This window comes from Orussus abietinus, unplaced genomic scaffold, assembly GCF_000612105.2.
Source record: "Orussus abietinus isolate OABI.00-Male unplaced genomic scaffold, Oabi_2.0 scaffold46, whole genome shotgun sequence".
Lineage (NCBI taxonomy): Eukaryota > Metazoa > Arthropoda > Insecta > Hymenoptera > Orussidae > Orussus > Orussus abietinus.
The window spans coordinates 7,040-22,746 of NW_019394349.1; the positions used below are offsets into that span (position 1 = coordinate 7,040).

Sequence of the window (15,707 nt, forward strand, 5' to 3'; positions counted from 1 at the left end):
TACTTGGTTCCGCGTCCATTCGTCCCGCCTCCTCCGGGGACCGGTCGAAAGTGAAATCCGGCCGCCATGTTGGATCGCCGCGTCTCGGTGGAAAATGCCGCCTGGAAAACCAGCGGGAAAGTTAGTACTCGCTCTTGGCCGGCCCTGGGTGTCGCGAGGTCGGAAAGGAGAGCGAAAAATAATGTTGTTAACCCAGAGGAGCCTGGAGCTCGGGCCCCGGCGCAACAAACAAAGCCGCGCGGCGTCGTCCCAGGCGGCCGCGATATGCCGGATAAAAGTGTCGTTTCCCGATAAGATTGCACCGCCGCGCCGTCCCAGTCAATACGCGGGATCGGGTTCAAAATCCTGAAGCCTATCGCGCCATATTTTATCGACCCCGCTCCCTCGAGGACCTTCATTCCTCCGCGAGGGTAAATTTCCTAGCCGCCATCTTGGTCTCTCTTTCGGAGTCCCGGGAACTCCGGATTATTCTCCAGCGAGGGAATTTAATTCCCTCTCTGCGCCCGTTTTACGGGCATCTCCTGTAACCTCGGACACAATCGGCATTCAATCGATCTCGATTCTATTTTCGATCGAGCGATCCACGAGGAGGGATTTTCCAAGTCGAGCCGATGGTGCAGAGCAAACGCGCGATGTTAAGAGTTAGGTAACGAGTTCTAGAAACGGATACGACGTGAGAGTTTACCCGATATCATTGTATCGTACGATCGCGGTGCACGGAGGATAAAAATAAGGAACCGATAAGATTGCGCCCTCCGTCGCTTGTGTGAGTAGCAATACGGAGTCGTGTTTGCTCCCGGGCGGAATCTCTAATCGCTGAAAAATTAACTTAAGTATAGACCCGAAACGCGCCGTTTGCCCCGAGGTTCGATCATGTGAGAAGAAAACCTCATCGAGGAACTTTCCATGACGAGAGTCGCGCTCCGAGAGCCTAACGATTCGTAGCTCGTGCTATCGGTCGAAAATTTGAGGTTATCTCGGATTATCTCCCGTCCCGTAGTGACGATCGAGCGACTCCGAGCGGAGCTATTTATTTCGTCACCGGCGGGAACGGTCCAAGGAATTGCAGCGAGAGATTTAAACGACCTAAGTGACGTCCGATATTTTCCCGATACCTCGGCCATTACGCTCGGGAGGAAAGCGTATCCTAAAAATACTCGAAAACTGGCCCGGAGAATAGGAAAGTCGAGCCGGCGGATATTCGAAAGCGAAAGTGAGAGAAGCGTCGCCGTGGAAGAAAAACGTTGAGCAACGCTAAGCCGTATCGAAAGTCCGCCCGAGGGACCCTGGCCACGAAAACGTAATTGCGCGGCTTTTTACGAGAGATCCCCGAAAGCATCCTCGAGAAAAAATGGAAAAAAAGAAAAGGGAAGAAGGAACCGAGGAGATTCGTAACCCGCGCAAGGACGACCGCCTCGACATTTCCGTTCCGGCTGCGGGGAAAAATCGGTCGCTGCAGAAGCCTTTACGCTCCGCTGCCGCCGAGGATCGGGGTATAAAAATCGCGAACGGGAGCAATAATTAAAATAACCAGACAACCCGGGGTCCGAAACAAAGAACCCCTGACGTCCAGCTATGAGTTACAGCCTCGAGGCGTGGTCCCCTCGAGTTGTCTATGCAGAGACCGATTTTTTTTCCCGGCTCCGTTCCGCTACGAAACGCTGCGATGACCTTTCCGTCTGCGGGCCGTGCGGAATTTCGAGAAAAATCTCATTTCCCTCCGAGGTTACGACTAACGCCGTTCATAAAAATGGCCGAACTCGTACGTACCGGAAAGACGGAAGGGCCGAAAGTAGCATTAATTGAAAGCGTACGCTCGACCGGCAGTACTTGCTCGATCGCTCGCGAACAATATGTCCGATCGAAATGGAAAGTCCCTCGGGATCGTTGCCGTTACGATTGAAAGTGGCCACCGGCGGGCCTCTTACGGCGTAACTTTCAACGAGCCGCAAGTGGATTCCATAAAGCGTGCCCTGGAGCCGTCTTATGGGGCCCTTGGATTCGGTAAACCGGAGTCGACGCCGTCTCGCGTCCCGACGCCACGATGGATCGATCGGCCCTGCCCGCTCTCGACTCGATAATGTATTATTAACGAGCGAACGCATCGTGCTCGGCGATGCAACCGGGTTTGTTTTGCTTTCCCCTTTTCTCGTTATCGCCGAGCCGATAACCGATGCACCTCGCCGATGGAAATAGTCCGCGACCGGCGTTTCCCTTCCCTCGGCCGTTTGGCGAACCGCGAGTTTCTCGCCGCGTTGGAAACGCAGCCATTAACTCCGGGACACGGGCTGTGCGGCAAAACAAGAACCGGCCCTGACGTCACTGCAGAAAAAGTCGAAGCCTGCGTGGGCAAACAACCGCTCCACTGTGCGGATTACCTATGCCATGGGGAATTTCATGGCACGTCCGAGTACGCGCCGAAGAGGTTGCCGCAACCATGGCGGCTTCGTCAAGCTCTAACGCGACGATTTGACAGAATTTTTTTTCATTTTACGGATTTTACTCTGGCGCCGAAAAAGCCGATCGACCGATAAACGGCCTTATCGGGCGAAAGGAGTCCATTATCACTAATTACCCTGGAAGGAAAAAATCTAACGACCTTCCTCTCAGGGGATCGAACGCAAAGATCGGTCCCGGGGGAACGCTCGAGGCCCGGGACCCTCGTAAAAAGTGAAAATCCATAAGATGGGGAGCTGTTGAGTCTAGAAATTCTCACGACGCGGCATGAATGTAGAAACGTGGACGTGGGCGAGAGGATTGTTTTCCCTCGCCGGCGAGCAAGGATGAAAATAAATGCCCCGACGTTGTCCAGAAGGAGTCGGCGAGATGAAAATCCATGGGAAATCGGGGTACCCTAAGGAACTCGCGGAAGGGTCCGAGGGTTCCTGGGAATACCTTCCACCCGGAGACGCCTCGGGGCCGTTCCGGAACGTCTTCTACAGGACGAGGAAAGGTGCAGAGGGCTCGTCGCTGTCGTGCCGATCGCGCGGCGTAAATATTTTTAGAACGCGGAACAGGGAAACGGAGCCGAAGGTTACGAGTGACAGGAACGTTGAACGTGGAACGCGACCTCTGTACGGACTGGTGCCTTTTGGAGAACGCTCACCGGCCGTCATTTCCACTCGACGAGCGTATCTCCCTGGCTTAGTATGCGCGACTTGTCCCCGCGGCCTCGCCTTAGTCCATAGACGCGGTCTTCGACGAGTTCCGCGGTCCATAAGGCCCCTCGGGCCTCAGCCGAGCGGAGAGCGCGCCACCTAACCTAAAAAAATCCCCTCGAGAATCCTTCCCATTCGCCCCGGTCGAGCGATAACGATTTCGTCCCGCGCCACCTCGAACGCCTCTCCCGAAGAATCCTGGCACTCGCAGCCTTTCGGTCTTTCTCTCGAATCGGTCTTGGAATCCCGCCAAATATCTCGGCCACTCCGTGCAACGTCCTACGTGCGCTATCGCACCCTCGGGCCAGAGGAGCGGGATGATTTCACCGCTCTTTTCTTTTCCCGGGGATTGCGCAACTTTGCGCATCGGTTAAAAATGTCGGGGCGTCCTCTGTTCACGGAGAGGTCTTTCGCGTCCGGATAATGGAACCGCGGTTCGCACCTTAGCGGAATCGGCGCCCAGGGGATTCGGCCTCGTCCGGGCAGACGAGACGCTTTCCCGGGTCTCCTGAATGGGCCTCGGAGATCTGGCCGCCATCTTGGAATCTAACCTCAAGCTTTCTTCCCGTTTCGCTTTCGCCGTCACGTACGTCGCGCGCCACTTCGTCTTGTATTATCGAATTGCGGGCTGCGTCTCGCAATTCCTTTTCGTAATCCGGCATATCGTCGAGCGGAATATTAAGCCGGTATTACGCGAGACTTGCGCTTTCCACGGCGCCGCTTACGAGGCAGTCTCTAGCCTTCTAGTCTCGGAAATCGGAACTTTCTCCCGCTTCGTTTGGATCGAGCGACGTCCCCTCGCGATTAAGGCTCTCGAAATCGGGCCGGAAATGCTAGGCGATAGAAAATATCTAGACGCGTACCCGGCGCGTGTCGTTTTACCGGGTAGAGTTACGAAAAGGTTGCGGAAACCAGTTGAGCCGCAACGTTATGGCTTCGGAGCCGCCCGAAGCGTGACCGCCTCGAAGAAATTCCGGAAAAAACGAAAAAGAAAAAAAAAAAAGGGAAAAAACGCGACGTGAAAAATCGCCAAAACTCCGAGGCGCGCCGCTCGACGCGCGGCTCCGCTTTTGGAGGAAAGGAAGATGGAGGCCGAAGAGGACCGGTTGGCGCTCGCCTTAAATTTCCGCCTGGACGAGCCACCGGTTACATGTCGAAAAGAAACCGAGCTCGCCTCGCTGTCGTGAAGAACCTCGGCAGGGAACCGGACATACAAGATCGACTAGACTGGATATCTAACGAGTCGTGTCGGTCGTAACTCGGTTTTGCGGTTCCGGTGATAGACCGGCCTCATCCTGGTCGCCGATTTTCGGGGTCGACCGTGACGATACCTCGGTCGCGAAATCCCAAGGTCGACCCCGAAGAGATCGGCGAGCGACTCGCTAAGCTACAGGTTTCGTGAAAACCGACTTTACTTGCCAAGGCCGCAAATCAAGTCCAGCCTGGCAGCGAGCGAAGCAACGTGTGATCGGCTTGCTAACGATTACCCGGGATCCTCGCGTCCTGCATTTGCGACCAGGGTTGCACGAGTAGCGTAGGATCGTCCGGGGGAACTTAATACGCAGCGCGCATGCGTTAGAAAATCCATTGCGATACTTCTCTCGGGACGAGAAGCTAATTTCTAAAAGATAACATGAATACACGGGTAATGGTACTTGGCGCGAAGCTCTACCGTGCTTTCCGACGTCCTCGAGAGCGCTTCCATTCGGCGATATGAAAGAGGCAAAGGTGCACGGACAACGATAATGGGAGAAGTCCGGCGGATCGATTCGTTAAAGATCGCTATGGAGATGGAAGCCATTTCGAGGGCGCGGGATAAATCACGGGGATAATGCACCTTCTCGGGGTTCAAGATCGCACCATTATGCCTCGCTCGCCGCGTATGGATTCCCAATCAGGCTCTTTAGCGTCGTCGAATAAGGAGGCGAGATCGATCCTTCTCTGAAGAAGCTTCGAGGCCGATCGAATGAGCGCTTCGACGTTTACTCGCCGACTGCGCCGCGTCGGGGCCCCTCAGCCTCGACCAATAGGGTCAAACGGTCTTAAGTGATGAGAGCGAAAGCTTAAAATTATTCCTCCGAGTGCCGGGCGCGAAAACAACGCACTCCTGTTCCGATACCGGCCGAGTCGAAAATAACGAAGCTCGGTCGAATCTTATCTCTCTCTCTCCCTCGAGGAACGGACATGGCGGCGTCCGGTGCTTTCGCAATCTTAATACTTAAACGTTGCTGGGTATGTCGCTGGTCTTTAGGTACCTCTGTCGAAAATCCGCTTGCCGTTCGCAGTTAGACCACTAGTCTCCGTTCCGGAATGCCGATGGTGCGCCTTGAAGCTATCGTCGATTGCCAGCTAACCTAGGATTGCATCTGAAAAATACGAGAGACGCTCAATACGTACGAGCATGGCGGCACGCGATTGAAACGTTACATTAACGACTTGAGAGAGTCGAATGCGAAGGCAGGAGGCGAGCTCGTTTCTTTAATCCCGCGTGGAAGACCCCGAGACCTTTCTTCGTTTCCTCGAGTCACTCGGAACAAAGGAAGACCTCGACGCCGGGAAGCGAGACCGTGGCGCCATCTTTGAAATACCGCTCGAAGCGCCAACCGGAACTCGCGGGATAACTCGCGGACTCTCGAATCTTCGCGGTGGGAATTTGAAAATCTGATCGCTTAGCCGCTTTGTTTTTACTTTCATGACGTCGCGACCCCATGGCCCAATGCGAGCCTAACCTTGATTGACTTTAACGGCAACTTTGCAATGGAGATTTCAATTGTCCCGGCGCGATAATTATCACGCCACTCCGAAAGTGTATCGGCCCACGAAATGCGGCAATTACGGCTGCGAGTGCGGTCAAAACATCGCTCGCGTGAATGTCGCATGACTTGGGTAGATGTGTCGGAATCATTGTTCACACAGGGAACGTTCTGGCATTTGATTAAGCCCACCAATGGCGTACTTATTATTCGATGTGCAAAGGGGCACGCGTGATAAAAAGAAAGGGGCCAAACGCGGTTGCGCGTTATTTCTCAAACGTGATTAAATAACCCGCGCTTGTTATAATAATCAGGGGACTCCTCTAAATATAATGGTTGAGTTTAATAATTGTTTTCATTGAACTATGTGATAGCTTAAAATAAATCGTTACTTATTACTGGTCGTTAATCGGTGAAAGAGCCGAGCCGATAAGAGATGAGATGTAAAAATTAGTTGGAAGCTCCTCCACCGCTTGATACGCCATTGAGTGCCTAATCTATCTTCCGTCGTGATAACGTCGACCCGCTCCATGGCAAACACCCTAACCTCGGTTCGAAAAACGTCGGACAGTTCATCGATTGGACGCAAGGTCGTTTTTTAAGGCGGATTCCTTCAGTTTGTACGGCAACTTCGCGGGATGAGCGTGGGACCAATGGCGCTCCTCGTTAAAGCTCTCGGCCGCGAGGTACGACATTACGCAGATTTAAAGACGGTTCGACGATAGAAATTCGTTCATACACTCGGCTTCCACATCCTGTCGGAAGCCATTTTGACTTTCGAGTCATGTGATCGATTCTCGCGGTTGCGAGGGGACTTTCCCTCTGGCGGATCATGGCGGAACTACGTACTACGAGATCCAGGGATTTTTTTCACTCATCGAAATCGACCCGTTTTTTCATTTTCAATTATCCACTATATCACTTCCGACTTCGTGGCAAAGCTCAGAAAAAAATCCCACGGGATCGAACGACTTCCGAGATTTAATATCACGATTTCGAAATCCAGATTTCAACTATTGGAAAAAAGCAAGCTTGCGCAACTGTTAAGGACGTTGTTGTTATTTCGTTCTTTTTTTGCTTTCATATCTCGCTCGTTATCGACCGGTTACATAAACGAAAACGTATGATAATTTCGAGCTGTTATCTTGGAAACAGCTTTCTCAACCGTCTCGATAGTACCTCTACCTGAGACACTATTTTTTTCATATTTACTCTAGCGAAACTTTGTGGAGGCGACGGCGCAGTAAAAGAAAGTAAACTGAGTAAAGTGTTACTGTACTTCACTTTAAAGTGCTCCCCTTTAAAGTACTTGTACCTGAAAGAGAAAATGTAATCTCGCTCTTAGCAAATGTCGTCTCGCAAGATTCAAATGGAAATCTTCACCGTTCCGTTCTGCACTCTAGTGCGTCTTCATAGCTGTTATTCATTCGATCATGTCCTATTATTTCAATTCGCCCAGGCGTCTTTATGAGTGCAATTGCTCTCTCGGCCCGTGATTTCCATGTCGCATCACTTACCGTTGCCGTACTAGATAGCACCGGCGTTGAAACCATTACTTTTAATGCGCCGCGGGGTGGGCTATTCAAATCATGTAGTGATTTAATCCCTGGATTAAATTAACCTTTACGTCGGTAACTTTGCTTTAATGAGGATTTCTTTGCTTCGTTAGAAGGATAGGAAACACAGAACTACCCGTATTGAATAAATCTCGAGCTCCTCAATATTTAAATGACCACTACCAATTTTTAAACTCCTCGTTTTTTGGTGTCGTCTCATTCCATGCTATCGAGTTCCGCATAATCACTTTACTTTCTATATTTTTCTAAATGAGTTTCTAATTTTTCTGTCTTTTTTTTTTCTCACGGTTTTCCAGCTGCGGACCAGTATGCGGTCCTACAGCTCCGGTGCCCCCGCTGTAAAAATGTACATCGATGGACAATTCGTGGGTAAATAACGAGATTCGGTATCATCTTTTGTGCGCCTACTAAAAGCTATTTTATTTGCAGACTCCGAGAGCACGGAGTTCACGGACGTTCATGACCCAGCGACGAATCGGTTGCTCTGCCGCACCCCGAAATCTACCAAAGAAGAGATGGAGAGAGCCGTGGAGTGTGCGAAAACGGCTTTCCAGAAGTGGAAGAACACCAGCGTCTTGACCAGACAGACTTTGATGCTGAAGTACCAAGCCCAAGTCCGCGAGCATTCGGTTGGTCCTCATTTCTCTATAAACAATTACCTCTGATACGAGTTTAACCGATTATCGGGTAACTTTGCAGAAACAAATTGCCGAGATCATTGTCCAGGAAAATGGGAAGACCATGGCGGACGCCGAAGGCGACGTTCTTCGGGGTCTACGTAAGTATGCGAGGTCCATTTTTAATAGGGAATTTCGATTCCGCAGTGACTGCATTTTCCTCCTTCCCACAGAGGTGATAGACGCCTGCACAGCCATTCCCATCCTGCAAATGGGGGAATCCGTGCCCAACATCGCCACGGACATGGATACCATCTCGTACAAAGTCCCCATCGGCGTGACGGCCTCGATTTGCCCGTTCAACTTCCCAGCAATGATTCCTTTATGGTCTTTCCCGGTTACCGTTGCATGCGGAAACGCTGCCATCCTGAAGCCGTCGGAAAGGGTCCCAGGAGCGTCCATGATTCTGGCCGATTTGTTCGCCAAAGCTGGCGCACCGCCAGGGCTGCTCAATGTCATCCACGGCCAGCATCAGGCGGTTGATTTCATCTGCGAACACCCCGATATCAAAGCTGTATCTTTCGTCGGCTCCGATCCAGCGGTATTTTATAAACGTTCCATCGAACCCAGTTATCGTCGGACCAGGATGTCGCAACAGGTTCCACGTAGAAACCCTTAACTTTGTAGTCTTAGGGTTGATCTCTGGTTTTAGGGGAAACACATCTACAAGTTAGCCAACGAGCACGGCAAGCGTGTCCAGTGCAACATGGCGGCGAAGAACCATTGCGTGGTGATGCCGGATGCCAACAGGAAGATGAGCCTGTCGCAGATCGTGGGGGCAGCGTTCGGTGCCGCTGGCCAGAGGTGCATGGCCCTCTCCGTGGCTATTTTCGTGGGCAAGTCCGGAGAATGGATACCAGAGTTGGTGGAAGCCGCGAGGAAGCTAAAGGTGAACGCTGGCCACGTGCCAGGTACTGACTTGGGACCGGTCATATCTCCCCAGTCCAAGACCAGAATTCGCGATTTAGTGGATTCCGGGGTGAAGGATGGAGCGTCTCTTGATCTGGATGGAAGAGATATCGTCGTTCCGGGCTACGAAACCGGGAACTTCGTGGGCCCGACCGTCTTATCTGGCGTCAAGGTTAGAGCCGTTCCCCCTACGGTGTAACTTGGTAGATTACTAGAGTATAAATCCGGAATTAATGGAAAAGGAGACCTGGAGAGCGCCGCGAGTAGAGAACATGGTGAAGGGCTTGTTTATTTTTCTTTCTTACTTTTTTTTTTATAACATACGCTTCGTTTCAGCCGTTTATGAAGTGCTACACGGAGGAGATCTTCGGTCCAGTTCTCTGCTGCTTGAGCGCCGGCACGCTGGACGAGGCCATTGAAATAATTAATAGAAATCCCTACGGGAATGGGACAGCCATCTTTACGACCAATGGAGCGACTGCTAGGGCCTTCGTCAACAGGATTGAGGCAGGTCAAGTCGGCGTCAATGTACCGATCCCGGTACCCCTGCCAATGTTCAGCTTCACCGGCAATAAGGGATCCTTCCTCGGTGACAACCACTTCTACGGGAAATACGTAAGTATTCTCGCAGGATCAGCGACTCGTTAACAATTGAAGAGACCAACTGCAAACTCCAATTCATGCGTCCCTAATTATCTCCTCATCTGGGCCCCGGCGAATATCCGCAGATCCTTTGACACGTCTATTCATCGCCTTGGCAATCTGTATTCGTATCGATTTAGAATCTATTCCTTTCAGGGCATCAACTTCCACACGCAAACGAAAACGGTGACCCAACTCTGGAGGTCCAGCGATGCCACCGATACCGTTGCCTCCACTGCTATGCCAACAATGCAGTGACGATCTCATCTTCTTCGCTCTTAAGATCTCTCACGGTTATTCGGGATGTGCGATTAGTATTTTATTCAATGGACAATAACTAAAAATTACGAATGCATTTATTTCATATCGAGGGAACAGGACCCAAAAAAAGATCTTCCGCTTTTGAAAGGTTACTGCCACGCCGTCGTCTTCCATTGTCAGGTTCCTAAGGTATAAGATTTCCAGTTTTGTTACGAAGCGCTTGTTATAGGAATAAAGCTATTTTTATAGAATCATGGGAAACGGAGGCTGATCTCTCATCTTCTCAGTCCATTGATCCTTCCGTTGGATCCGTCAAGTTTTTTTTAAACTCGAGTGAATTGGAATCGGAACGTGAGAAAATGACAAGGGTGGCAAGGATCACTAAGAATCGCGAAAGTAGTTGCTCTTTTTTTAAGAACGCATTAAACGAGCTCATAGGAGCCCGTCTCAACGAGACACTTTTTCGGGTCGATACTGATTACGACGTCCTTCGTTCTCGTCGTCGCGGAAACAATCTCACGGAGCCTTTTGAACCCGCGCTAATTACCGGAAGTGGACAGCGCGCATGTGCGAGGGGCGAGCCACCCCCTGGGGGCGCATCTGCGCGCTTTCCACGAGAATTTCCTCACAGGCGAGGTTCTGCCTGTCCCGGATTACCACCGAAGCCTCGACAGCCCGCCCCGGAAAAACAGAAGGAAAACCTGTCGCCTGAAATACATATCGTAAGTCGACCAGATCGGTCCATTTTCCGCTCGGTTCCGTTTCTCAAGATTTTCGGATTTTCCTACAAAACACCTCCCTTGGGCCCCGCACGGCGTTGGCTTGTTTTTCTTTTCGGAAAAATCGATGGAAACCCGGACCATGGATTACGGGATTTTGGATGTCACTTTGAAGTACTCGCGGAGTGTACAGTGAACCCTGCGACAATTGTCACTTATTTTTATAACATTTTCTTCTTATTTTTTTGGGATTCGGATTTATGTCGAGTTTGTAGCAATTATTTTGTTTAGGGTTCAGCCTTTGCATGGGGGACCGGCTTGTGCGTCCTTTGTTGGACATTTTAATTTTTCTACTCTTCAGTGGAAGATTGAAATTAAACGCATTTTAATTATTTATTGGTAAGAGAGATTATCAGCGTGGGAGAAGGGTGATTATTATTTGGTCCTTCGATTTTATTTCTCAAAGTTACCTCGATTCAAGGTTTAAGATCGAGCCTCTTTTCGAGTAATTGAAATGAGTAATCTCGGGGACGTCTCCATAAGATTCCTAATTTTTGCCCAAGCTAGAAGATGTACAAAACGGTACGGAAGGGCGATGCCAGCCTCCAGTACACGATCCTTCCGCAAACGGATCAGTTTTCCGCGAGCGGATTTCCGCAATCCTCGAGCAAGTCGCGGCCGAAGATCCTGAAGTACACGATGGGTACACTGATGGTGATCATCATGCTCTCCTGCATAGCTACGCCTTTCCTGATGAACCAGAACGACCACAACCTTTTCGCCAACACGGTCCTAGCGATGGACAGGCAAGTAGCCCCGAAATCCCATCACCTGTGAACGCAATCGATAATCATTGCACGAGGCCTCCCATTCCAGGGATAAGGTCGGGCACGCGATCTTCAAGAACTCCTCGAAACCCTTCCACAAGGAGACGAGTATCAAGGAGAAAATCAGAACGGAGGTCTCCGAGAAATCGAGGACGGAGACCGAAAGGAGGAAGATCGTCCACGAGACGACGACGCAGCTCCTTGGAAAAGAGACGTCCAACCCTGAGACCACCGTTGAGGATAAAGAAGGTAAAGAAGGAATTAATAAAGGACAACGAGCAATCGAGTGATCCGTTGTATTTAATTTCTCAGAGTTTGTCTCAGCCGTTCCTCCAGAGTCTTCCTTAACGGCGAACGCTGGCGTCCAGGAAACTTCCTCCAGGACTTCGACGAAGCTTCCGAGCACCACCTCCAGCTCCAGGTACCCCACTTCACCGAGATCCAAGATGAATATATATTCGGAACTGCCCAGGAAGCTTCCCAGAGTCACTTTGAAGCTCCGAGAGAACGAGACGATCCCGCAGATGTACATGAAGGCAGGAATCGCGTCCTACAAGAAAGGCAACATCACTACCAGTGTCCTGGCTCATGGTCTAAGTCTGGAAGGGTTGATCTTCAAGACTCCCGAAGGCACGATGAAACCCTGGCCCCGGAAATGGCCTTTCACCGACGCGTCTTCCTACTTCCAGTGGAAGGTACCTCGAACAAACTTCTTCATACTCTAGCTTCTGTTCGAGTTTCTAACTCGTCAGGATCGAGGGATTCTCCCCAGCTGTTCGGTCAGGGTAAATTAGGACCTCGGGTAAATATTGATCGCGTTGCACCAAAGCTATCCAAAGCCCTGATCGATAAGAGGAGTGCGTTCGCGAATCTAAAAGCAGACAGGGAATCGACTTCGGAAACTGGAGCTCGCTTTCACGCGGGATTAACTCCCCTGAAAAAAATATCCTTGATCTCTATAAAAATGCAGTACTTAGAATCATGCGTCAAGCTCGTTAATTATCATTTCAGAAATCAAATCAGATGCCGATGATGATCTACATTGTCCTGGCGAGCCTGGCGGCGTTGGCTTGCGTCAGCATCGTCCTTATGTTTTACGTGCAAAGGAAGGTGTCAAGACGTCAAAGGCAGAGCGTCGAGGAACCGGAAGCGGAGGGCCACGAAGAGGACAAGTCGACGCTCTTAGGCGAAACCGAGAAGCAAGAGGCCGACAACAAGGAGTAATCCTTCCCTCAACTCGAATCGAGGGAGCAGGGATAACCATTTTCAAATTTGAAATACTATACGTAGCATAAGACTCGCCTATTTTTACAACACATCAGCTAGGATTAGGTCTTTTGCGAGAGTCCTGCCGTCCCTGGGGAAGGAAACGCGGTAAAGAAACACTGATCGCCCTGGGAACCCTTTTTTCCCCCGGGACTTTAGGAGCTCCATGGTTTTTCACGGGAAGCTGTTAATCGATTTTCGGCGACTGAGAATGACTTCCATTAATCATCGACTTTTAATCGTAAACTTCCGTCACCGGGCTGGAGATATTTCTGACGATGACTCCGACTAAAAATCGATCGACAGCTCGCCCGGACGTCGATCGGAGATCGCTCAAGACCTCGTGAAGTTCGATCGGGGATCCGTTGATCCTTCCGTTTTGTAGAGGAGGACTCCCTGTTGAGGGATTCACGATGAGAACAGGATCGACGGATCTGTCTGCCTATCTACGTATTATATCTACTTGGCTACTCGTAACTACACGAAAAGACGTGCAGTCGATTTTCGGAAAATCTTTCTCACTCACGAGAGGTACTTCGTACGTATTAAGGCCTGGTCCCAGGGACCTAAGTACTTACGCTGCTTGAAAAGCAACAATGATAGCTGAAGCGGACTATTAAGTGTGCTCCCTCTTTTTAAACGAGAGACGAACCTAAAATTTACGTTCTCCTTGATACCTTGATTCGTCGACGTCGAGTATTTTTTCTTCTCGTGATTTTTCACAGTCTCCTTTACCCAGTTTCAACCGGGGATGGAAAGGTTCCTCCAACCGTTTTGAAAGAAAAAAAAAAAATTAGAAAAGTGCAGCTTAAGGGGCATTGTTCTTTCCCTCGGCCGATTTTAAGTTCCTTTTCGATGGCAGTACAAAACGGAGCACCGGGTGCAAGAAGAGCACTTCTGAATTACACTTTTTTACCGATATTGAGGAGTTCTTAATTTTTTGACGTTTTAATTAAGCTACGGAAGGGAGGCTCAACGTTAAGTTTGTGTCTTAACTGAGTAAAGGGCTGATTAGGAAATTTATATAGGAAAGTGCTCTCGTCGCATGGAGGACCTCCCAGCGCACAATGAAGTTTCGAAAGACGCGCACTTGCACCCGGAGCTACAAATTTACTCAATCCAGTACACCGTGTACCTAGACAAGAGGAAACGCGCAATGAGAGTACCGAATCGTTTGCGAAGATCAATCGAGCGTAGTTTGCCTGAGATAACGGCGCGATCTACTTTGGAGACGTTTACCAATGATCCGAAAAATTCGGCAGAGAGCGTTAAAGCGAGGCAAACTTCATTTGCTACTTGAATCCTAGAGGGTAGAATGCAGCTTGACTGAAGACCCCTCAAGAACGAGTCTGCATCCGCGCGCGATATTTACACCTCGGACAATGTTAAATAAATTTTTTTTTCGAACACTAGGGCCGTCAATTTTTTTTTTTTTCACCTAGAACTAAATAATCGGCCCAACGTCAAAACTAGATGTAAATATCGAGCGTGACATTTAAAAAACTAAACAGACCTGAGTACTTGTGTGAACAATTTTTTTTTTTTCAAAGTTACAGGTACTGAGGTCTGTTAAAATGTGATGACTTACGTGAAGGAGTGTCGGAGTACTTCGATAGCTATGCAGCATATCAAATTGCTAAATGAATACCTTCGGAGTATTTGTACGAGTCTGTGACTTCGCAAATGGCACTTTGCATTTTGCTGCAAAACTAGGTATCATTTTTAGGGTAAGTTGATAAGTATGTAGGATACCTTTGAATTTTATGTATCATTTTGACATGCAGAAACGTTCCTTTACTTCTCCCTTGATGACGGTCATGACGGACCCGTTGCCGAATACAAATCGTAGATCGAATTTCTGTACAAAAATGATGTTCGATGTTTTCTTGAGAACCTAGAGGAGAAAAAAAACCGAGAGGCAGGGGAGAAACAAATATTCGTGCTAGCCGAAGAGAGAGGACGGTTATAGTTTCTATTTTTAAGATTGTATTTTTTTAACTTTATTAATTTTCGACTTCCACCTATACTTAGCGGGCGTAATGAATTACTGTATATATACACCTATAACCTTAGCCTGAGAGATGTGTAACGGAGAATAATCCTATTCGAGTTGCCAGGGTCTGCGATAAAATGCGTTTCCACATTGTCGGTCGATCCGACGCGATAAAAGCGACCCATAAAATTAATCTTGGAAATTAACGAGATGGGAACTCGCGGGAGATTCGGCCATCTTGGATCAGTCACCTCCATTATGCATTTCGTAACATTTTAGCTAGCTTTAGGTAGGCAAATCAATTCTATGTATAATTAATAATGTATGTCAGAATAATTACGACTACGTTACCGATCGCGATGTTTACTATCGAGAATTGAATTGTTAACTGAACTTGGAAGAGAATTAGCTCGCGCCCATTTAGGGCGTATATGTGTATAATAAATCGAATACCGCGTTGCGAAACGTACATGGATCTACATCTATAAAAAAATATCCTTAAGCCACTATGCCCACATTGTTTAATCGATTGCGCTAAGACTTTCTTGACGAGCAGTTGCAAAACATTTTTTATACAAATATTTCTTATCAAGGCCAATTATCGCATTATCCAGATTAGCAAAGGGTTCACAGTCCAAAGTACAGTTTTTGCCTTCATGTGTTACAATTTTCCTTATAATTATAAAATGAACAATAATATCAAGCAGAGAATTGTTTTACTACTTCGATAAGAAACGTACTTTTTATGTGAAAAAACGAATATCGACAGCTAAGTAGTAACGGGCGTCAAAGGCAGGCAAGAAATACACCCGTTCATTGAATTTCATTCGGATGCCTTGGAACGCTCCTCTGTTTTACCCTCCGAGTTTCCTTTCGAATCCCTCCCCTGAATCTCTTTCCGGTATTTAAAAATACAAAATTACAA

General features: G+C 49.0%; 2 protein-coding genes across 2 annotated transcripts; both read left to right on the forward strand.

Moving 5' to 3' along the window:
* Positions 1-6,458: 6,458 nt before the first annotated feature.
* On the forward strand, positions 6,459-10,238 carry LOC105702191 (probable methylmalonate-semialdehyde dehydrogenase [acylating], mitochondrial). Its single transcript, XM_012429568.1, has 8 exons — positions 6,459-6,597; positions 7,785-7,857; positions 7,918-8,117; positions 8,188-8,266; positions 8,339-8,706; positions 8,818-9,246; positions 9,411-9,689; positions 9,873-10,238. The coding sequence occupies exons 1-8, from the start codon at positions 6,550-6,552 to the stop codon at positions 9,972-9,974; spliced, it is 1,578 nt and encodes a 525-aa protein (XP_012284991.1). The 5' UTR covers positions 6,459-6,549; the 3' UTR covers positions 9,975-10,238.
* A 399-nt stretch (positions 10,239-10,637) lies between these two features.
* On the forward strand, positions 10,638-15,251 carry LOC105701942. The gene is made up of 5 exons (XM_012429102.2): positions 10,638-10,699; positions 11,260-11,529; positions 11,573-11,772; positions 11,836-12,218; positions 12,535-15,251. Exons 2-5 carry the CDS (start codon positions 11,267-11,269, stop codon positions 12,745-12,747), a joined length of 1,059 nt encoding a protein of 352 aa, XP_012284525.1. The 5' UTR covers positions 10,638-10,699; positions 11,260-11,266; the 3' UTR covers positions 12,748-15,251.
* Positions 15,252-15,707: the final 456 nt, after the last annotated feature.